Consider the following 23757-nt stretch of genomic DNA (forward strand, 5'->3'; position numbering starts at 1 on the left):
ACGACGGCGGCCATCTTAAGTTAGTTAATGAAGTTAGGGAAAGTGATAGCAAGCATTCTAATGCACGAGAAATAAGGGACAAAAGAAAGATGCCATTTCAGGGATAAGCCAGCATTATTATAAACATATTGAATGCGATTATTTACAGTTAGATGCAGCAAGAGTATTATTGATACAGAATACAATGATGGAAGAAACGTCAGTTAGCATTGAACAGATCATCAGGTCAAATACAAAAGGCTGAGAATTATGAGTATATACGGTAAAAATTGATGTACAAGAATACAGCATGTAGTGAAGTCATAGTTACAAAAAGCAGGCAAGTTCAAATTTGCCATTGAGACCAGTTGGTACAAGAGTTTGCATAAACCAAATCCAGTAAGTTTCACGTTGTGTTAGAAATGTATTATTATCACGATCATGACGTTGTTCAATGACCTCAAGAACACCACATTTTAGTTGGGCGATGTTGTGTCTGAATGTGCACCAATGTTGAGCTAGAGTAGAGCTAATGGTGTTGGTCCGAATACGACTCTTGTGTTCGGTGATGCGAGTGCGCAAAGCTCTCTCTGTCTTACCAACATAAAAAAGGTCACAAGGACATTTAATGAAATATACAAGATGTTGACTGGTGCCTGTGGCGTTAAACTTCAAATTAATTGGTTTACCAGATCTAGGGTGGTGTAGTGTTTTCCCTGTGATGTTATTACAGTTCGAACAGTTCATACAGGTCATCATACCTCTATACAATGTGGTTGGTGTGCTCGATTTAGATGGTTGGTTGAGAATCTCTTTGAGATTGTGTGCTCGTTTGTATGCTAACATTGGTGGTTCAGCAAACATACCCTTAAAGTCAGGCTCTAGCTGTAACAGTGACCATCTGTCAAGTATGATGGTTTTTATTTGTTTAGATTGAACTGAGTATGTTGAAACGAAAACCTCTCTTTTGGAAGAGGTAAGTTTATCTGTTTTAACCAACAGATCAGTGCGTTTGTGAGTAGAAGCCCTGTTGGCAGCTTGTTCAATAACTGTAGCGGGATAGCCTCTTTCCTTGTATTTCTGTTTGAACTGATCGATCATCTGCAGACCAGTTTGCTCATCAGAGTGAATGCGTTTAATGCGTAAAAATTGGGAAAATGGTAGATGGCGCTTGAGTGACCAAGGATGAAAGCTCTGGTACAGTAAGGCATTATTGCGGTCAGTTTTCTTAGTGTACAGAGAGGTTTCAATATGACCATTTTTAAGCGTGACCATGACATCAAGAAAAGGTATATGAGCTGCTTCAATTTGATAAGTAAACTGAATACGTGGGTTGACCATGTTAAGTTCTTGAATCTGGTTGATCAGGAGTGATCGAGCGCCTTGCCAGATGATAAAAATATCATCTATATATCGCTTGAATACAATTAGATGTTCGAGCCATGGTGGGTCAGAGAGGATATGTTCAATCTCAAATTTCATCATAAAGATGTTAGCGTAGCTGGGGGCTCCAGAAAAGCCCATGGAAGAGCCATTGGACTGTAAGAAGAAACGATCCTTCCATTAAAAGTAGCTATGGAATAGGCAGTATTGAAGGATTTCAAGAAGGAAAACTCGGTTAGCATTAACAGTTTCAGTGTTCAATAATGCCCATTCAATGGCTTCAATGCCCTCTAGGTGGGGGATGGAGGTGTACAGCGACACAACGTCAACTGTGCACAGCCATATCTCAGTCTCCGTTGGTATCTGAATGTTGTGTAAAATGTTCAATAGGTGTGTGGTGCCCTGCACTTAAGTTGAACATGATTGCACAATGGGTTGTAAAAAGGTATCGAGATATCGTCCAGGCGAATCATGTAGGGAGCCGCATCCTGATACTATTGGCCTCAATGGGGGATTACTGAGGGATTTATGTATTTTGGGTAACATGTATAGTTGAGGTCTGCGGGGAAATTTGGTGAAGAGAAAAACTTTAGTTTTCTGATTGATCCATTTCATGGTCATGGCTTTGTCGAGTAAAGTGTCAAGAATTCTCAAGAATTCATTAGTGGGGTCAGTAGGTAGTGGGAGATAGGTGGAAGTGTCTCCCAGCATTTCTTCAATTTTCAGGTCATATATATTCAGATCCATGATCACAAAAGCGCCACCTTTGTCCGCTCTGGTGAAGTGTAAAGTGGATTCTTGCTGTAAGGACCGCAAAGCGTCTTTCTCGTTTCTAGAAAGGTTAGAGTTGGAATGCGAGAAAGAAGATAGTTTGTTACGGTCTTGCTTGACAAGTGTTCTGTTCAATGCTAACTGACGTTTCTTCCATCATTGTATTCTGAATCAATAATATTCTTGCTGCATCTAACTGTAAATAATCGCATTCAATATGTTTATAAGATTGCTGGCTTATCCCTGAAATGGCATCTTTCTTTTGTCCCTTATTTCTCATGCATTAGAATGCTTGCTATCACTTTCCCTAACTTCATTAACTAACTTAAGATGGCCGCCGTCGTTATTTTCTCTAACACACTTTCATTTAGTCCGTCTTTCTTTTCCACTTCTCTGTCCTCACGGTGATCACTAAACTTCTTCCCCGAACAATACGTTGCACTTGCTGTTTCCTGGCGTTCGAGTTCTGAACCTCGTCCACCATCCACACGGTGAGCGGTGTATACTCTCTTTTTTTGTAAGGCTTAATCTCCATGTTATTGGAACGTCGCAACATTAGTCCATTCTTCTTCCTTTTCCCAGAGAGACTGGATCACTTTCAATCTTCGTATTTCCAATATCTGAGCCGTACGCTTGGTAAGCTTTCAGCATCACGTTTAGTTTTTACTAACCTCCCTCACTTCAGGCTTCTAAACGTCACGCTCTCTCTTACAGTTTCGTCATTGAATTCATTTCCCATTTACCTTCTGTTCGTGTTGAATCCCCTGGTAAGACCATAGCCTTATTCCATCTTCAGTACCTATCTCGGCGATCACTGCTCTCACGTTTATTGAACTTGCACGTCCGCATTTCCATTACTTCACGAGGGTACCTATTTTCTTATAAGGTGGTTTTGAGCATGGTATTAATTGTTCCTTTTCAGCTTTTAACCTTTATTTCACTTCTAAGTAATGCACTTTGCTTCTGACATACCTATTCAGATGGCTTCATTTAGTTTAATCACAGGCCAATGCATTTGATGTTATTATGTCTATTGCCTCTGCCAACAAGTTTATTATATATGTATACCATTTCTTGTAGATTCCCCTGACGAAGGGCGAACTTTATTTGCCCGAAATGCATTGGGATGTATAATTGGAAACCCTTCACGAACTTATGTGGATTTCACTTTTGAATTTGAACTTTGAACTTTATGAATCTAAAGATACCCTACGCAAAGCATTAAGGACTATACGTTACTTCATTGCCTGATATGTTTCCCTTTGAAAACTGTAAATATGTCTGAAATGTTTTGAAATGCCATTGAAATCATTACATAATGTAGTACACTCTGTAGAGTGACCTGTAGCAGTGCACCGGGGCTACCAGATAACCATCTGGTATTTTCTCTTTTCTAAAGGTGTCTGTTCGGCATCAGATTGGGGCTGGCTCGAGCCCTTTTTGTTTCAGAGCCGGGCATCAGAAACTTTTTGTCGGTGCTGTCCTGGAGCCGAGGGCGAAGGAGGGACAGGAGCCTTTTTCCCATGTTGAATGGGCACAGGGGGATCTGTACTCACGGTACGCTGACCCGCAGTGATGTCTTCTTCCATGTCGGAGTCGGCCTTAGACATGGAGATCTGCTCTTCTTCCTCTGGTTGTTGGGAAGATGTCCGGAACAGAGTCGCTATGATGTTGCATCTCGTGGCCAGACTATCACAAAGTGTATTTTTCGATCGGTATGATCGACACGTGTCGCAGTCCTTCTCGTCGTGTCCGGGGACGAGCAGAGGTTGCACACTTCGTGCATGTCAGTGCATGGAAATTTAGCACGACACCCAGGACATAGCTTGAATGAAGTCTGTTCCATCGACAGCTAGCGAGGTTGGCACAGGTAGGCCCGACGGCCTCCCTCAAGTTTTCAGATAGAAAGTTTTTTAGGTTTCGCCTATTATCATTCGCTTGCGAATGTAATAGGCGATATTCAAGTGCTCCATCGACTCGTCAAACCACTGAGGTTTTTTCACAGTGCATGTGAGTCACGTGACCACAAAAGCGGGTCACGTGACCACACAAGCACGCGCATCTCCCTAATCCGCCTGCCACACTTCTCCTCCCCTCGCTCGCATTCCCGCCCCCACCCGGCCTCCCTCCGCGCACCTCCCTAATCCGCCTGCCACACTTCTCCTCCCCTCGCTCGCATTCCCACCCCCCCACCAGGCTCTCCCGCCCCATCCGGTTTCCCTCTGGCCATTTGCCAGCATTGCGAGGCCATTTGCCTTCCCTCCGCGCATCTCCCTAATCCGCCTGCCACACTTCTCCTCCCCTCGCTCGCATTCCCGCCCCCCCCACCAGGCTCTCCCGCCCCCATCCGGCTTCCCTCCAGCCATTTGCCAGCATTGCGAGGCCATTTGCCAGGAGCTCTCCCCTGCCCGCAGCTTGACAATGTAAACTCCTATCACTACAAGTTTGCAGTTAGTAATCTCTCTTAAACTGCCTATGCACTCCCACCCACACAGAAAAAGTACTGCGACTTCCTCATTTCTACCTATGTTTTCATCTGTTTCTCACAAGAGCTAGGGTTTGCACACGCTTCCCCTGGCACAGTCGTACTCCGTTAACATATTGGATTCTACGCATGCCTGCCCAGTGAAGCCCCCAGGCACCTCGGGTGTAACCCCACCCTCTCGCAGATGCGAGACTGCGGGACAGTACACATGGACCTTGGAATGCCAGGGAGTGCACACGCGCCTTTTATGCTGAATAAGAAAGCCGCTGCACGGTTCGCCTACCCCGCCTGCCCCGAGTGGAATCCCTTTCTGAAAAAAAAATGCACCATAGAAACATTAACCCTGACGACACCTTGCAAGAGGCTGGCATGCGGAGAAAACGCTGCCATCGGCCGCCCATCGCTCTCTACCTGTCAGACACACCATAGCCTTGGAGCCACGAGAGGCACTTGGAAAAGGGCTGGTCGAATACGATGACTCCTGCTGTAGGTTTGGTTTTTTTGTTGCAATTTTATATAGCGCGAAATCGACTCGAATGTAATGGAACACTTTACACGAGCACCAAATATGTAACACAAGGATACATTTGTTTTGGTTTTTTTTGGTATGCTCGGGAGATTAGGTAATTTACCCAGAATCACAGGATATTGAGCCTACTAAAGGATCCATCAACTCCTGATTACGGTTACTAAAGGACTTGTAATGCAGTCTGTTCTCTAGGAACGTTTACCTTGCCATCAAGTCCAATGGAACAGTATTTGAAATGTGCGGCAGTGGCCGACTGCATCACCACATGCCGCCGGAGCTTAATGCAGGAACTTTTAACCACAGCGGGCAGCACCTCATCTGAATGTGCGACAAGGTGCGTGGCAAAATTAAGAGTGGGTTTGTGACAAAATCTTAATTGAGGGCGGTCGCTCTACACGCATGACGCTGACATTCTAAGAATTGACTCTTGAGGCTAGAACCAAAATCGTTCATTGTGATGATATGAAAGTCCCGGGTTCAAATCCAGGCACGGCCATCCCAACCCCTTCATCCAGTCAAGGTCAACCAAAAAATAACAGGCAGTCCCGTAAGAGCTCACCAGAGAGGGGAATCATGTACTCTCGATCAAAGCGCTATAGCGCATTCCCGTTTGAGATGCTAATCAACAACCAGTCAAACATCACTGGCTCAGGTTTCATCATCGGGGCGGCCCCAGAAAGCAGGCACATAATTATATTATTGGCATTTCACGGGCGGGGCCTTGTAGTACGCTTTATACACTAGAACCACCACTCCCCTCGGCCCCTCCCCTACAGGAAGGCTCTGACACGCACCACACCCCCTCCCAGGAGCTCCTGCCCGGCCTGTGGTGCAGGCGAGAGGCAGTCTTGACTTCTTCGCCAGTCTCTGGGCCACTTAGATTTCTGTGGGAATCCAAAAAGGCCTTAAGCAAAACAAGCACTGCCGTTGCCAATAGGTTTCGCATTTGGAAAGTTGGAGCTATTGGTTTTGTAAATGACATTTTATATTTATATATCGTTATTGGCATTGTCAATAACAATATATAAATATAAAATGTCATTTACAAAACCAATAGCTCCAACTTTCCAAATGCGAAACCTATTGGCAACGCCAGTGCTTGTTTAAGTGTGAATGTGCGTTGAATGAGGAACTGCGATCAATACCAATACCATTGTGGGTAGTAGATTGCACGAAGGGGTCCAAAAACGGTGCCAAACCGGAGAGCAGCAATTTCCATCTGAACCCAATGGTGGAAAAAATCTAAAGATGGAGTTGATGCCCAGGCGCACTATCAACGAAAGGAGGGGTCACCTACCTCTTGACTACAAGACTTATTCGAACAAAAATAAAGTGCAAACATCCGGACCCAACACCAAATGGCGATCTATGCTAAAGCTCTACAGCTCATATGCCTCGAACAAAGTTTTGCATGCAACGCTAGAGAAATGAAAGGCGCGGCTCCCAAAGTCTGTGTTTTCTATATTTTACATTTTTCGTGAGCAGCACAGCGCCGCCCGTGCCGTGCTGCTTCCTAAAGGCACATAAATATTGAAAAAATAGAGTTTGGGGAGCCGCACCAGAGAAACGAAAGGCGCATCTTCCATTGTTGAAGATGAAAGCATGCCTCGCTACATGGGTAAAGCGGGAGAGCTTGTCCTGCCTGCAACAGCAGCTAGTAGAGGGTCATTAGTAAAATAGGGCTTACAGGCTGTAAATAACAGATATTGAGTATAACATGTAAAAGGTCCAGTCCTGATGGGAGGCTACAAAAGAAAACCGGGAGGTACTAAGTCGGGATATTAAGCCTATTACCAATCAAAAGCCAGCATTTACAAAGGACAGGCACAGCAGCCAATTGAAAAGATGGAAGGAGAGTAGGCAGAGCTTCAAGCCCATACCTAAATACAGCATGTCTCGAGGAGGCAGCGCAGGAGACCTAATAACCAATGCATAAAGGGGCAGAGTAGGGTAGAGTTCTGACCCCCTGGACCTTGTTTGTGGGAGGTAGCCTTAAGGGTAGGGGGGGGGGGGGACATACATGGACAAAGATCCTCCAATAGCACAGATATCTGTGCAGGACCCGCGTGAGCAGAAATCCATTCTTTTAAAAGCGGAGGCATGAGCTGGCCCTGTACGTGTTGTTGGGGAGACGGCAGTAGGGCACTGCAGTCAATGTTCTGCGGCCAACCCCTGTAGGAAGCTGGCACACACACAGAGCCACACACACACACACACACACACAGAGCCCCCCCCACACACAGAGCCCCCCACACAGAGCCCCCCCACACACACACAGAGCCCCCCCACACACACAGAGCCCCCCACACACACAGAGCCACACACACACACAGAGCCACACACACACACAGAGCCACACACACACACAGAGCCACACACACACACACAGAGCCACACACACACACAGAGCCACACACACACACAGAGCCACACACACACACACAGAGCCACACACACACACACAGAGCCACACACACACAGAGCCACACACACACACAGAGCCACACACACACAGAGCCACACACAGAGCCACACACACACAGAGCCACACACACACAGAGCCACACACACACAGAGCCACACACAGAGCTACAGCCACACCCACACACAGAGCTACAGCTACAGCCACACACACAGAGGCACACCCCCACACACCGAGCCACACCCACACACAGAGCCACACCCACACACAGAGCCACACCCACACACAGAGCCACACCCACCCACACACAGCCCGTCGCCTCATTTCCTCCTACGCTGCTCTGCATGACTGCCTGGTGTTCTTGTCTGACACTGCCTTCCTGAGCCGTTTCTGTCTTTGCTGGCCTGTGTCCCCTGGTCGGTGTTCTACTGCATCTTCCTCTCTCTCTGGGTCTGTGCCTGTTGCCCTGCTCCCTTTCCCTGGCGCCGGTCTTTCTCCACGCTGCCTTTCAGCTTCAGTTCTCCGGCAGCTCCGGTGGTGCGCTTGTGTGGGGGCTGCGATACGGCCATGGGGAAGGCTGATCGCAAGCAACTCAAATTGGCCTTTGATCAACGCAGGCAAACGTGACAGGGTGGGGCGAACATGGAGGCCGATGAACCCGCCTCCCAAACAGAGGTTGGCCCGACTCGTGAGGATGACTTCAAAACCATCATGTTGGACGTGACTGGAATTGCCACCCTCCGGCAAAGCAGTTCAGCAAAAAATAGGGGCTACAATGCAGAAAGAGGGAACTTTCTCACACAAATCCCCCCACACCCCTATGAACTAACGTTCACTTAGAGAGTCACTTAGAGTCTTCATTTTCATTAGTAGAAGAACCTGGAAAGTCCACCCGCATTGGCTGTCCCAGGTCTGTGTTCCACTACAATGTCCATTCCCTGTAGGGAGATGGACCACCTCAACAGATTAGGATTTTCACCTTTCCTCTGCATTAGCCATCAGAGAGGTATGTAATAAGTTTCAACTAGAAAGTGAGTACCAAACAAGTATGGTCTCAGAGTTTTCAGGGACTAAACTACAGCAAAGGCTTCACTCTCAATGGAAGTCCAACACTGCTCACTGGGGAGAAGCCTTCTGCTTATAAAAGCAACAGGTTGGTCTTGGCCTTCATCAGTAGTCTGGGATAGGACTGCTCCTATCCTAGCTCAGAGGCATCAGTCTGCACAATTAATTGCTTGGCATAGTCTGGAGCTTTGAGAATTGGTGCTTAGCACATTGCCTCTTTCAGGGTGTCAAAAGCCTTTTGCCAGCTAACTGTCCAGTTTACCCTTTTGGGCATCTTCTTTGAGGTAAGTTCTCTGAGGGGGCCACAAAGGACCCATATCCCTTCACAAACCTCCTGCAGTACCCAGTCAAGCCAAGGAATGCCCTGACTTGGGTCTGGGTTGTTCGAGCTGCCCAGTCCAGGACGGCCTGGATCTTGGGCTGGATGGGTTGTGCTCTGCCTCCACCAACAAGGTGGCCCAGGTACACCACAGTTCCCTGCACTATCTGGCATTTGGATGCCTTGATAGTTAGGCCTGCATTATACAGGGCATTTAAAACCTTCCCAAGGTGGATCAGGTGATCCTGCCAGATGGAACTAAAGACAGCAATATCATCTAGATAAGCTGCATTAAAGGACCAGCAAGGACTTGATTCACCAACCTCTGGAAGGTGGCAGGGGCATTCTTTAAAAAAAAGGAACAACAGTAAACTGATATTGCCCATCAGTTGTGGAGAATGGTGCCTTTTTTGCTCCTGGTGCCAGGCCAATCTGCCAGTACCCTGCAGTTAAGTCAAAGGTACTTAGTATTTTGGCTGCACCTAGTTTGTCTATCAGTTAATCTGCTCTTGGAATAGGGTGAACACCTGTCTTGGTGACAGAGTTGAGCCCTCTATAGTCCACAAAAAAACCTAATTTCTCTTTCCACCCTGTGGATGAGGTTTGGGGACCAGAACCACTGGGCTGGCCCAGGGGCTCTCAGAGGGTCCAATAACCCCCAACTCCAGCATCTTGCTGACTTCAGCTCTGATGCTTTCCTCGACTTGATCAGACTGGCGATAGATTTTGTTTTTGACAGATGAACTGTCATCAGTGCCCACATCATGGGTAGATCAGCTTGTCTGATCAGGGGTCAACGAAAAGAACTTTGCATATTGCTGCAAGACTTGCTTGCAATCAGTCTGCTGTTGGGCAGAGAGGGTGTCTGAAAAAACAACTCCATCCACTGACCCATCTTTTGGGCTGTATGAGAGGTGGTCAGGGAGAGGTTCACTCTCTGTCTCCTGATCCTCATCAGTCACCATCAGCATGGTGATGTCAGCCCTATCATGGAAAAGCTTAAGGTGTTTCACATGGATAACCCTTTTGGGTGTCCTGCTTGTGCCCAAGTCAACCAAGAAGGTGACCTCACTTTTCTTTTCTAGGATATGGTAAGGGCCACTCCATCTGTCCTTAAGAGCCATTGGTGCCACTGGCTCCAAGATCCACACCTTCTGCCCAGGTTGAAATTCTACCAGTGCAGCTTTTTTGTCATACCAGTGCTTCTGAAGTTCCTGGCTGGCCTCAAGATGTTTGGATGCTTTTTCCATGTACTCAGTCATTCTGGACGTTATGCCAAGCACATAGTCCACAATATTGTGTTTGGGTTCTTTGAAAGGCTACTCCCAACTCTCTTTTACAAAACAGAGAGGCCACCTCACAGGATGGCCAAACAGAAGTTCAAAGGGAGAAAAACCTACTCCCTTCTCAGACACCTGTCTGTAAGCGAAAAGCAAGCATGGCAAGAGGAGATCCCATCTCCTTTTTAGTTTTTCAGGGAGCCCCATACATCAGGCCTTTCAATGTTTGGTTGAATCTCTCAACAGGACCATTGGTTTGTGTTTGATAGGGTGTAGTAAACATGTACTGCACTCCACACTCTTTCCACATGTGTTTTAGGTAAGCAGACATGAAATTGGAACCTCTGTCTGTAACCACCTCCTTAGGAAACCCTACCCTGGTGAAGACACCAATAAGGACTTGGCTACTTCAGGAACTGTAATAGCCTTATGGGGAATTTCCTCAGGATACCTAGTGGCATGCTCCACTACCACTAGTATGAATTTGTTTACTGATGCTGTGGAAGGTTCAAGTGGACCCACTATGTCTACACACACCTTTCAAATGGAACCTCAACCACTGGTAGTGGTATCAAGGGGGCCTGTGGGTGTCCCCCTGTTTTGCCACTGGCTTCACAGGTGACACAGGAGCTTACAAACAACTTTACTTTCTGAGACATCTGGGGCCAGTAAAAGTGGGCAACTAGCCTTTCCCAGGTTTTGGTTTGGCTCAGATGCACTGCTAGAGTTAGGAGGAACTCCCTGTACTTCGGAGGCACTACCACTCTCCTATTGGCTCCAGGGTTGGGGGTGTCTGGCCTCAGTGTACAGTAGTCCCTCTTCCCAATAAATTCTGTGGATACCACGAACATCTACCTTTTCCTGTGCAGCAGTTTGCTGCCTTAGGCATTCAAGAGTTGGACAGTCCTGCTGTCCAAGGCACAGCTCTATCCTAGAGGGTCCCCCTGGGTCCAAGAGTCCAACCTGGTAAGGGTCAAGTGCCATAGGCTCAGTTCCCTTTGGGGGTGTCAAAGTCCTCTCACTGAGGAGAGGGGTCCTGTTCCTCTTGGAAGGTTGGGCCATACTTTCAGGCTCCAACACTTTTTTCACCCCAGGGTACAGAGTGCAGTTTTGGCATCGGAAGCTTTGTAACTTTCAATGGGGAGTCTCCGGTTTCCAAATGCACTGCAGGCTCAGGGTCTAAGGTCTTCTGGGTGTGACCACCACTTGGAGAGGTAAGTTGGGATGTTGGGGGTTGGTTGGGCCGCCCAAGGCCATGGGGCGTCGGGTGCAGTGGTGCCTTTTAGGGTCACATCTTCTTACCAGATCCTGGTCGCGGTTTGGGGACTTTCCTGTTTGAGGCTGCAGGCATCGGCTGGAGGCTTGAGGCAGGTAAGGGGTCACCGGATCTCGGGTCAGGATCACCAGGGAGACCTCTTCTTGGTGTTGGGCCACTCGAACTTGGGCCGTGGGCGTTGGGTGCAGAGTGGAGCAAACTCATGGATCCTTGCGGAGCTGGAGTCTGGTGTTTGAACAAATCGGGTTTTCAAAGGAGACAAAATCTTTTGGATTGAAGGCAGGCAGGTCTTCCAGGTTTCTTGAGGTTGCTGGCTGCAGGACACCGGGATTTCGCTGGAGCAGGTTCAAGGTGGGGGCAGGACAGTAGGGCTGGGGCTAAGTCAGTGGGCGTCCTCCTGTTATCTTCAGCAGTGCTGTTCGGTCCTTCTTTTCTTCTTTCAGGTTCTTGTCAAAGGGAGCAAGGTTCAGGGGTGCCCCTAAATATTAGATGTAGGGGCGTTACAGGTAGGTAAAAGGTTGGGACCAATGCGTCCCTTCCCTGAGGTGGGTACACCCCCTATTATGCCACCCTCCAGTGGGAGGGGGCATAAGCCTTTCCCTGGTTGGCTGGGTTCCCCCATCTGCAAGAGGGCAGGTACTGAGTTGTGCGTCACCTCGCCTCCCCCACCTGAGGGGTGGAATTGGCAGAGGTGGACACACCTCTCTTCCTCACATTTTTTTCCAGCCGTTTCACCAGCATAAAGTGGGACTCAGAACCAGTGGGGACCAGTTCCTGAAAACAGCAAGTTTCCTGGGGAAGCTCACAAAGGTGGCAAGCCTTTGAAGCTTCCCCTTTGTGGACACTGGCCATCCTGGGGGGAGGACGCTTGGTACCTCGTCCCAGGATGTGCATTGTTTCTGCCCCCAAGAGCAGCAGTTTCTCGACTCGGGGGTCCAGAAACATGTCTGATGGTGGCAGCTGAAAGCAGCCACTCAGCCTGGACACTAGTGGTAGGTTATTTTTAAGGGGGCATCTCTAAGATGCCCTCGGTGTGCATTTTTCATTAGATCCCCCACTGGCTTCAGTCAGACCCTCCAGGATTTCGCTATTTGCAAAAAAAAATGCAAAAGGGGCAGTTTTGTAAAAATGCAGCAATTTTGGAAAATTTAGAGGATGTATAATTTAACATTTCATAAATAAGGATGCAAATTTTCACTTCTGGATTATCAATTGTTTTGCATTTTAGTTATCTTATCAAAAATATATCTTGCTAACTATAGTGCTTACAAAATCAGATGCACTTATAAAAGCAAAAAGCAGGAGCAACCAATACACACATTTTTACAATTCTTTTTAAATATAGATGGCTTTCTCCTCTTAAAAGATCATGAGATAAATGTATGCCTATTTCTTGGGATTCTTTTATTTAGTACCCATCAGCCTCCAGTGATGCCTCACACCCCAGACCACCAGAGTTGTCAGATCTTCCACTCCAGGTGCATTAAATCTCCAGTAATGCTCTTGGAACACAGATGTGTTGATACAAACCTTGAACAGTAGCCAGTGATTTCCTGTGACCCCAAGCTAGTCTTCATCCTTTTCTGGGACATGCCTCTGGCCTCCAGTGAGTCAAATTATAGATAGCATGGCAGCACACAACTCATCGGCCTGTAGAATTATTTGTATATGCTTGGTGAGTTCTTTGCGGTTTACTCAGTACAACTAGGGATAATGTTGGGGCAAATTAGGGCTGTTGCAGGCTTTCTTGCCTGCATGTCCAGCAGTGCATTGCAATATTTGATTAGCCTAGGTTGGTGGTGTGTCTGTATGCGTATGCCCAACAGTAGCGAGATCAACGTCTATCTGAGCCTTCTCTCCATTTCCCCTTATTTTTGTGACACTCAATTTCAAAAGCCACATGGCCAACCACTGCACCTGAGCAGCTAAGTAGTACGTTTTGAAATCCAGGGCCCTTATCCCCCAGCTCGTATCAGGCGTTGTAGTTAGGAGATGCAGAGACACTATGTCGTAATCAATCCCATATCAATCCCCAAGAAGTACATTTAAGTCTCCAAACCAACTTTAAGGCATCCATGTCAGAAGGACTGCAAAATAGTAAAGTACATGCAGGAGCACCGACATTTTCGATAACGTCATCTGGGTAGCTTGAGTACGCCAAAAAGCACCACCACCTGATAAAACCCACAATGTACCTCTCAGATTCCTCTATCTAGTTGTCTGTGTCATTATAGTGGAGTTTAATGTCCAACCTCGTCACTGCAATTGAGGCCTGTTGTAATGCAGGGAATGTTAGGAATTTGCAGGTTTTTTCTCAGTTGTTACATCATCCAGACACCATTCATAGCTCCTCCGAAAGTCTGATGCAACACGAAATCTCCGTGTTTGCCTCTCAGAGATTCAGAGGCATGTAATCTGCATAAAGCCAAATGCCATGATCCCTGTCCAGCAGGTCACTCCCATTCCCTGTCCCTCAGTTCTCATCACACTGGGGGCGTTTGAATCGCCATTGTAAATAGTACTGGTGAAAGAGGGCATCCCTAATGATATTGTATTTATATGGCACTTACTACCCCTGACGAGGCGTCAAAACACTTTTTCGGCAAGTAGCGTGCTACTCTGGAACCCAAGAAGGATTAGTGTTGAATTAGTATTGTGAAATATGAAAGTAATTTGAGTGGTGGATAGATTAGTCAGTTATTTGGATGCAGAGGGATAGAAGAGAAGATAGAGCATATCGACCAGTGGCGAGACACCACTTCAGACAAGTGGGTTCTGGATCCCATCTCTTATGGCCACACATTGGAATTCATCCAAAAACCTCCCAAAACCCCTCCAGGGGGATCACACCCCCCTCCCCCTTCACCTACTCAAAAAAGAAGCACGTGTCAAGGTTCAGAAAGGGGCAATAGAAAAGAGAGTTGAGGCTTATCCTAGACCTCAGAAAATGTAATAAATTTCTAAAGAGTCAAACATTCAGGATTGTTACCTACTACGGACGCCTCAACAGTGTCAATTTCATGACTTCATTTGATATTGAGGATGCTTCCTTTCATGTCCCTATTCATTCAGAGTCCTTCCATTCAGCCTCAAATCGGTCCCACACACATTAACAAAATTCCTAGCCCCAGTGGCAGCAGCCTTGAGATGCAAAGGTCATCAGGTATTCCCTTAACTCGACAACTGGCTGCTAAAGGCGCCATCTTCTCACCTGGTGAAAAATGCAACAAACGATTGCCTCACTCTTTTATCACAAACTGTGTCTCTCAGTCCATTATCAGAAATCTTCAATTTTTCCAAACCGGATAACAACATTTCTGGGGGCCAAGCTGGACAACATCCAGAACAAAGCTCTCCTTTTCGAGTAAAGGCAACAAAGGTTACAAGCATTAGCACTTAAGCTGTACAGAAAAAAGTGTGTTTCTGTCACTGTACACAAATCTCTACTGGGAATGCTCTCTTCCACAATAGATCTCGTGCCGCTAACTCGATTGCACATGAGGCCTCTTCAAGTGGAACTAAAACTTCAATGGATTCAAACTTCAGGTTCCTTCGATAACGTAATTAACATCACGCCTCGGATGAAAGAGGCCCTACGGTGGTGGACTCAGACTTCGCATCTGTCCCAAGGCCAGTCTTTTCTTCCAGTCATCCCAGATTACGTAGTAACAGATGCTTCTATGGAAGGCTGGAGAGGACACATAGTACCTGTAAGTGCAAGGAAGTGGTCCTTGACTCAGTGGCAGATGCACATAAACAGACTGAACCTGAAAGCCATTTTCCTCTCGCTTCAGGCTTTCCTTCCTCAAATACAAGGGTTGTTCGTGTTGATCAGAACGGACAACACCACAAGCATGTTTTATATCAACAAACAAGAAGGCACAAAACCTCTACCTCTGTCACAGGACGCGCAGCAGTTGTGGAACTGGCTGACGCTCAACAACAGGTTTGATGTCTTGAATGCAGTCTATGTCTCTAAATGTATCTCTGCATATTTATTTTTCTACTTTTCTTGTTAATACTGTATGCATTCTATGCACGGTTTCATGTTCAAGTCTTCGATCTTTTGATATTGCATGCAAGATTATTATAGCACTATCCACCGTCCGCAAGGGTGCTTTTCTCTGACGAACATACATAGGTCTACATTTTATGCCTTTTCATGCATATGTTTACGTGTGTGTATGTGTGTGTGTATATATATACATATATATATATATATATATATATATATATATATATATATATATATATATATATATATATATAAATGCGCAGATAAGGAACTGCTTACTATTCTGATTCAGTACAATAAAGGATGGTCCCAGTAAACTAAATTTCCAGCAAGAAAATCTAATACAAACACTTAAAATACGCAAGGGAAAACAATCGAAAAACAATCAAAAGACTGGTCAGTGTTACTTAATCACACCGTCACAATGACACATGTATGAATATTAAATCTTGAAAAACTATATGTTGTGCCCAGAAGAGAAGGAAAAGGGAATTCGGCAGAGATGGGAGAACTTGGAGATTGTCGTACCATTCAGGGTGGGGGAGGAAAAGCAGCTTGTACCCTGCTGCAATCACTGCTTGCAGCCGGTGTCACTGCCTTGAGATTCCGGCTTTCATTTGGAGCCTTGCCTGGAGAAACCAGCTGTATTCTCTTTGCGGTAGGAACGCTGCTGATATCCCCGTCGGTTTTGCGGCTGGTAGGTCTGATAGGACTGGGAACGCTGGTAAGTCCCCCTATAATTGGAGTAGCCCCTACTTCGGGCTCCTCGAAATTGCACCTTGCTCAACTGTAGGGTTCCAAGCGCCTTAGCATTATCAGTTTCTTTCTTAATGGCGGTAAGCGCCTCAACAATATGGCTGCCAAATAGGCTGTCACCATAATAGGCCATATCCAAGATCTTGGTCAACCTCGGGCAGAAAGTTGTCGCTTTTAACCATCCTTGTCACCTTAAAACGGCAGTGCAAGCTAACTGTCAGAAACCAGTCGTGGCAATGTCCACAGCAATTTCAATTATTTCTGAAGCTGCTCTTTCTCCTTTCCGTATTTTAAGAAACTCTTCTTTGATATCTTCCGGAATTACATCCTTCATCGTACCTATGTCGGACCACATTTGTCTATCATAACGGGCTAAAATGACCAAAGCGTTAGCCACACAGACTGCCGCTATGAATGAAAATCTTTTCCAATTGAGGCGTCAACCCCCTTTGTCTGGTGGAGAAATGATAGGCGTAGATGGATTTTTTGATCGTCTCTGAGCCGCCTGAGAGATCACGGAGTCAGGCTTGGGGTGACTTTTTAGACATGCAGGAGAGCCCTCCAGTGTCCTATATTTTTTATCCAACCCTGGCAGCACCGGAACCACAGAAGCTGGTGCCTTCATGACCTTGATTCCTTCTTGCCAAATATGATCAATGATGGGTATTGATCTGACAGTCTTTCTTGACATGTCCTTAAAATCATAGAGGAAACAGTCCAATTGATGCACAATTGTTGAAAGATGAAAACTTTTAGCGGCTCTGTCCATAATATTATGGAATCCTCCGATATCCTCCGGGGGCGAGTCCGAAGGATAAAGAGGCGGTGGGGATGGCGTTGGTGCTATGGAGTCATCCCACTCATACGCTGGTGGAGGAGGGTCTGGTATCTCACCTTCTTCCTGCTCATCCTCAGATGTAGTAGGGTCTGCTCTGGGAGGAAGAGGAGTCATGGCACATGGTGCCATCCCAGGAGTGACAGGAGGGAGGCAGCGGTGTTTGAGGAGCTACCTGCAGAGGTGGAACACGTTGCTCCGTGTTCATGATGGTAAAGTTTCTTTTGGGTCCAGGGTAGAACTATCACTTAGCGAGTAATTTGGCGACTGAGCACTTCGAAGTAGGTCACAGAAAGAAAAGAAAGCTAAGGTGGCATGTGGGTCTTGATGCAATATCCATTATCATGCTTTGCTTTTGGATGTCAAGCCTTTTCCCTGTGTAATTTTGAAATGGCTGTTGTATGATTATCTAAGGGACGTTGAATTTTTCTTAAAAATAAAATTCACAATTTTACCTCAGTGAACTCAATGTTTTGAGGTTTTTATCACTTTGTTCCACACCTCTGAGTGCCCCATCACTCTCCTGATGTTGAGCAGTTCTCATGGTGGACCCGTACCACCCCCCACCTTCCCTCAAGTGCTGTGGAAATCGTAATTAAAAAAATAAAAATGAATTCTAAACAGTGAAAGATAATGATTAGATCCCCTTCATCAACCAATCACATTTGATAAAAAAGTCATATGTGATCAACAAGATTCATGATTTTCATTGATTTAGCTCCTGGTGTATGTTCACAATTACGGCAAACAAAAATATCAAGAGTGCCTGAGATTAATTCAAGCATTGCATCCATAATTTTTTTTGTATTAGTTAATTTTCCAATTATGGCAAACAATGGAACTAAGGCACAGGGAAATTAAGTGTTTTGCTCAATAACTACACAATGTGGTTAGGTCAGACTATGAGCGGTCTCATTGATCCTCAGTAATTTGGTCCCCGGGCCACAAATATAATCTAGGTTTATTTACAGAAACATTCTGAGGAATCGAGTGAAAGCTTTCAAGTGAATTTGCCAGAGCAATTCATAAGACGCTTCCTTACAATTAAATTAAGAAAGACAGATGGGACAATTAGAATACGCATATACCCTGAACTTAGCTATCAACAAAATTCCAATACACAGAAAGCGCTAGCGCATTCCCAGACTTGTTATAAGCAAAGAGCTGACCTATACAGAGCAAATTCATAAACATAGCTTATGATTTACAGTTTCACATAAAGAGATCCCTCATGTGTTCAGAGTCCTTTATGAACAAAAATGTGTCCTTTAGATCCTTGCTAGAATGCACAACCTGACAATACTAGAGGGTATTGCCGTAACACTGATAGAGTGGGACTACTGTTCTAATTTGATAGATAGATTTTTAAAGCACCCCATCCATTGGCCAAGTAAATATTTGCATAAAGATCCCCCCCCCAATCTCAATAAAAAATCATTCTACCTTAAACTCGTTCATTGTCAAATACTAACCTGTTCAATGCTCATGTTAGCCCCCTACAACTCAGCAGGGTTTTTGTTTATACTGGAGATTAGTCTAGAATCTAGATTCATAACACTCCCTCCAGAAGGGCTGACTCTTCACACTTCAACCAAAAGCATCAACGTCAATTTTGTAAACCCTGTACTTCTCTAGTATCCATCAAATCATTATTCTTCATTAACAACTTATCTACTCAACTATCATTTATGTAATACCAACACTACGGTTCGTGTCATCCAACGAAGGCCTCCGGGTGCTCTTTTCCAGTGCCCCATTTGTTTAAATGATTGAGTCTCTTACCACAGGGTCTTTGACTGTATCTACTAGCTTGATGATGTTGGTCCCCCCTCGTAGGTTTTCCAGAATCTTCACCTCCCTCTTTATCTTCTTTTTCTTCACTGGCTTAAAAACAATACGAAAATTGAACATGAGTACCCACATAGACACCTTTATTATTTATTAAATCTTGAGGCTAAATACATGGGTACCATCTTACTTTAGCACATCCCCAAGAAAAAAACATGTATTCTGAACAAGCCATATTCTAGAAACCACAAAATGATCACTGATCAAAAGAAGCTATTCCCTCGAAGTGAACGTGCTGCTTGCAATTATATCCTATTAGCAAAGTCTTTGGCGCCAAGTTCAATGCAATTGCTTTGAATATTTTATTAGTTGCTAGTGATGCGAGTCCTTCTCAAGTAATTGGTTCTCAATTATTTTACTACTAGAACCAAGTACCACATTGTAGCACTCAATCCTCTCAAGGTAGCGAAACAGAGAAATCGAACACCTACTCAAGAGAGGTGGTGTGGGCTAGCACTCCCAAGTCACTGGCACACAATGACAACATTCAAATTATTGTTTAGTCAGTGCTTCTCCTTTTAAAAACAAAAAGTTACTTTATTACACAATCATTATTAAATGCTAAGCAATACATGTAATCTATAAACTTCATGTAGATGGGACTTTCTCCAGCAACACCTTCGTACCACATTACTCTTCTATTGGGTCTTGAACCCTATGGGCACAATACCTCCACCTATAGCAGATATGTTTTTAGGAGTTATACATACAGCATACAGGCAAAAGAAGACCAAAGCTAGGGCAGTTGGAGTTTGAGTGTCTAGACTTTCTGCCGCTAATTAATTTTAATAATTTGGAAATGTCCCCCTAAATAAGCATGCATGCACTAACTAACAGACTCACATGTCTACCGCTGAAATAAACTAATATTCCCCTATAATAATTCACCACTAATCCTTTTGGGTTTCAAAGTAAAGTGCTACTCACCGAAAAGCGCTTTGACGCCTCATCAGGGGTAGTAAGTGCTATATAGATCCATTTACATTATTGCTGGGGTGAGGTAGATACTGCCTTACCTTCAGAATTTTCACGACCACTCTTTCATTGTTTGTGATATTAATGGCTTCAAACACTTCACTATACTTCCCCCGGCCGAGCTTCCTCACCAACTGGTAGTCATCCTGGTTTCTGAGAAACAAAAAGGAAAAAGTTGTCAGCCAACACTGGAGTAGGTGGACTGCATAGGACATACTACAGTATACTGCTTTCAGTCCCAACAAATTCAACTATAACAGACCCAGGGACACAAGATTTACAATATGTGGAAATGGTCAGATATTCTAGTACTGAAAATTAAGTGTATAATATTTACAACACATACAATGACAACAAGTCTGGGCCTGATGAGAGGAGCAGAGTGCACTGGGTGACCATGGGAAGTGAAAAACCATTTCAGCTGTGATGGCCACTGAAGTCTGGCAGAGTGACTGGGAATAGAAATTTGCCTAGCCTACGAGAAGGTAAGTTTCAATTCTATTAAGGACGCAGAGGCGAGGATTATGCTCATTCTTTTTTCGCATTCATTAACAAAATTTCAACAGCAGCTTATCACCATCTTGTAACAAACTACATTTCCCACAACACTAGGGAAAGAAAAAACAGTCTCTTATGAAGTCCTTTCACAATGTCCATGACTCTCAGCCAATAAATCGTCTTGCTACTTCCTCTTTCTTCGCTGGAGGATCTCTCCCTTGTTTATGCATTCTGTTTCGCGTTTCCATTTCCTGAAAGAAACCCCACAGATTAATCACTGCATTATCACCCCAGAAAACCAAGTCAACCAAAGTACAACTTCAAGTATTATGTAAAAACCGATACAGTAAACATCAAGGCAATAACTAGCTTTGCATCTACAAAACGATAGTCTTATGTCATGAAACTTTGGAATTGAAAAATCATTACTTACATCCATACCGGGTGGGACAGCAACCAACGCGCTTGCTGGAAGAGATAATCCTCGCCTCCGCGTCCTTAATAGAATTGAAACTTACTTTCTCGTAGGCTAGGCACATTTCTATTTATGTCAGGACCGGAGGCGAGGATTATGCTCCTTTGAAGCTTGTCCACGACCACTTGAGCCATATTTAGCAGCGGCTTAAAGTAGAACTTTTTAAAGGTAGAGTCAGATTACCAATCCGCTGCTTTCATAAGGTCCTCCAAACGCACACCAAAGCTAAACGCCTTTGAGGCCATCACTCCTCGTGCTGATTGTGCACCAAAAGCGCTCATATTAATGCCCGCCTCCTGCATGATCCACCGCACCCAACAGGGTATTGTGGGGGAGGAAACTCCTTAAAAGGCTTCTTGAGGGCTATGAGTTGTAGCTCGGAGGGCGGACTTCCTTCGTGGCTACCTCATAGGCTTTTAAGCATTGCACCACAGAGCTTAGGTGACTCTACAAAAGCAGGATAAGAAATCGTGTGAGTATTGGACTTAGTGTGTCTACTCACTGTGAAGGCAACTCCCTCTGGGGAGAAAACCCTTGCTGTAATATCCAAAGCTTGGACGTCTGACACTCATTCAGGACACCAAACATAGCAACATCGCCAATTTGGCCGACAATTCCTTCCTGGAGAGGAAACGATTTTGTTGCCAAGACAACAATAAATTCATGTACGTTTGGACGTGCTGTCCGTCCAAGCTCTGGACAATAGAAGATCAGCGCGTCTCGAAAGGCCCGGCAATCTCCGGCGTTGCCTTTAATCCGCCAGGCCATAAGCTGGAGTGAACCTTCATCCACCAACCGGTTGATGAGCCCCCTCCGGACTCAATAGGAGATGGGGAGTTGGGAGGAGTCGGATTGGAGAATCCAGAGAAAGTTCCAGAAGAACTGGAAACCAGACTTGCGACCTCCAAAACGGCGTTATCAGAACCACAGAGGCTCCCTGCCTGCGAAGCTGGGCCGCCACCAGGTGATCATGGAGAAGGGAGGACACGCATATCCGCTCTCCTGACTCCAGTCCTGGCTGAACGCATCGGATGCTACCGTCAGAGGATCCAGGCTCCAACTGAAGAACCGGGGAAGTTGCCGGTCGAGGCAACAAGCAAAAAGGGAGAATGAGAAAGGACCCCATCGTTCCTGCAGATAACAAAAAATCTCCGGATCCAGCTTCTAAACACTGGCGTCTCGGAAATAACGGGAGTGCCAATCCGCCACCAAATTCTCCCTTCCCGGAAGATACTCAGCCGTGACCGATATCCGATTGAAGAGGCAGAACTCCCAAAACTGCTTCGCCGTGTTCGCCAAGGTCTTGGATCGAGTGCCGTCCAGGTGGTTGATGTACCGGACCGCCGACACAGTCAATTTTCAGGAGAAGCGAAGCTTGTACACGCTCCTTTGTCCAGCACTGGACCGCAAAAGAGCCCGCCAGGAGTGCCATACAATTGATATGAAGCTGTTGCTCTTGAGGAGATCAACTTCCGCCAGTGGAGTCCCCTGCTTGGCCAGGGTCTGACGGATCTCGTGGCGGATCTTGGCCTCCTTGCTGGAGGGCAGACTGAGCAAGGCAGAGATGGCGTCTATCACAAAACCTAGAAAGGAAGCCTTCTGGGTCGGGACCAGGAGGGATTTTTGCTCGTTGATTACGAACCGCAAATCCTGAAACAAGGACACTGCCATCTGGAGATGGCTCCGCAGTTGTAAGGGGCACTGAGCCAGGAGAAGAATATGGTCCAAGTAGACGATCAAGCGGACCCCGTGCGCTCTCAAGTATTCCACGCGGGCTTGAGGACCGTGGTGAAACACCAAGGGACCGAAGAAAGCCCGAACGGAAGACATCTGAACTCGTAAGCCTGTTCCCGCCAAAGAAACAGGATGAACCGCCAGTGCGGTGGAAAAATCGGCACCACCAGGTACGCGTCCTTCAGGTCTAGCCTCACCATCCAATCGAGTGGCAGGAGTACGTCCCTGAGAAGGTGAATGCCCTCCATCTTGAAATGCCTGTACACCAGCCACTCGTTGGATTCCCGAAGGTTGATGACCGGCCTCCGACCCCGTCGACCTTGTCCATCAAAAAGATGTTGCTGAGAAACCCCGTGGGGTGAACCTCCATCTGACACACCGCCCCTTTGCGGAGCAACTCAGCCGCTTCCTTGTCTACCATAGCTGTGTCTGCCGCGCAGAAAACTATTGGACGGGGACGAATGTCCTGACGAGGAGAACATATAACTATCTGGAACCCTCTGACCGTTTGAAGTACCCAAGCGTAAGAGCTTCCCAAGCAGGGGGAAAACTGCGACAGCCTGCCCCCAACTCGCATCTGCGCAGCGGGCAACATTCACGGTTGGCATTTCCGTCATTGTCCCTGTAGCCTCCTCGGAAGTGCTGCCCCCTGGTGGGGTAAAAGTTGTTAAATCGCTGTTCTGTCTGGTAGTGTCCACGTCCGGAGCCTTGCCCCCTGCCCTGGTGATGCTGATTCGGAGCATGGCCGGGGCGGGCGGCTCCTGCCCCGACCGGCCAAGCGGAAAACCTGACTGAAGACCCTTTTGATATTTGCCTGTGCCTTATCCAAGGACATGAAGTGGCAACGAACTTTCCCAGTCCCTTAATAAAAGGTTCGCCAAACAAGCCCCCTTGCGCTGATGCCCCCGTCTCCGAGCTTGCTAGATCCCCAAGCTTGGGATCAACCTTTATCTGTTGAGAGTGCGTAGTTTGCATTGCCCATAAAGCAAATTGCACGCTGCGCCCAAGCTGACAGGACTTCCGGGTCAATTAGGGAACCCGAACTACGGGCCTCCTCCGCCATGACCAATATCTTAGTCATTGGACCAATGGCATCCAGCAATTTGTCTTGG

General features: G+C 46.2%; 1 protein-coding gene across 1 annotated transcript in view; it reads right to left on the minus strand.

Moving 5' to 3' along the window:
• The window catches only part of CSNK2A2 (casein kinase 2 alpha 2), a 364482-nt gene that overhangs the window by 274276 nt on the left and 66449 nt on the right, over positions 1-23757 (minus strand). Inside the window, exons 2-3 of the mRNA XM_086947793.1 lie at positions 19980-20091; positions 18898-18999 (exon numbers count right to left, since the gene is read on the minus strand). Coding sequence (XP_086803919.1) covers positions 18898-18999; positions 19980-20091 — 214 coding nt within the window. The remainder of the gene's footprint in view (positions 1-18897; positions 19000-19979; positions 20092-23757) is intronic.

Source organism: Lissotriton vulgaris, chromosome 12 (genome assembly GCF_964263255.1).
Source record: "Lissotriton vulgaris chromosome 12, aLisVul1.2, whole genome shotgun sequence".
NCBI lineage: Eukaryota > Metazoa > Chordata > Amphibia > Caudata > Salamandridae > Lissotriton > Lissotriton vulgaris.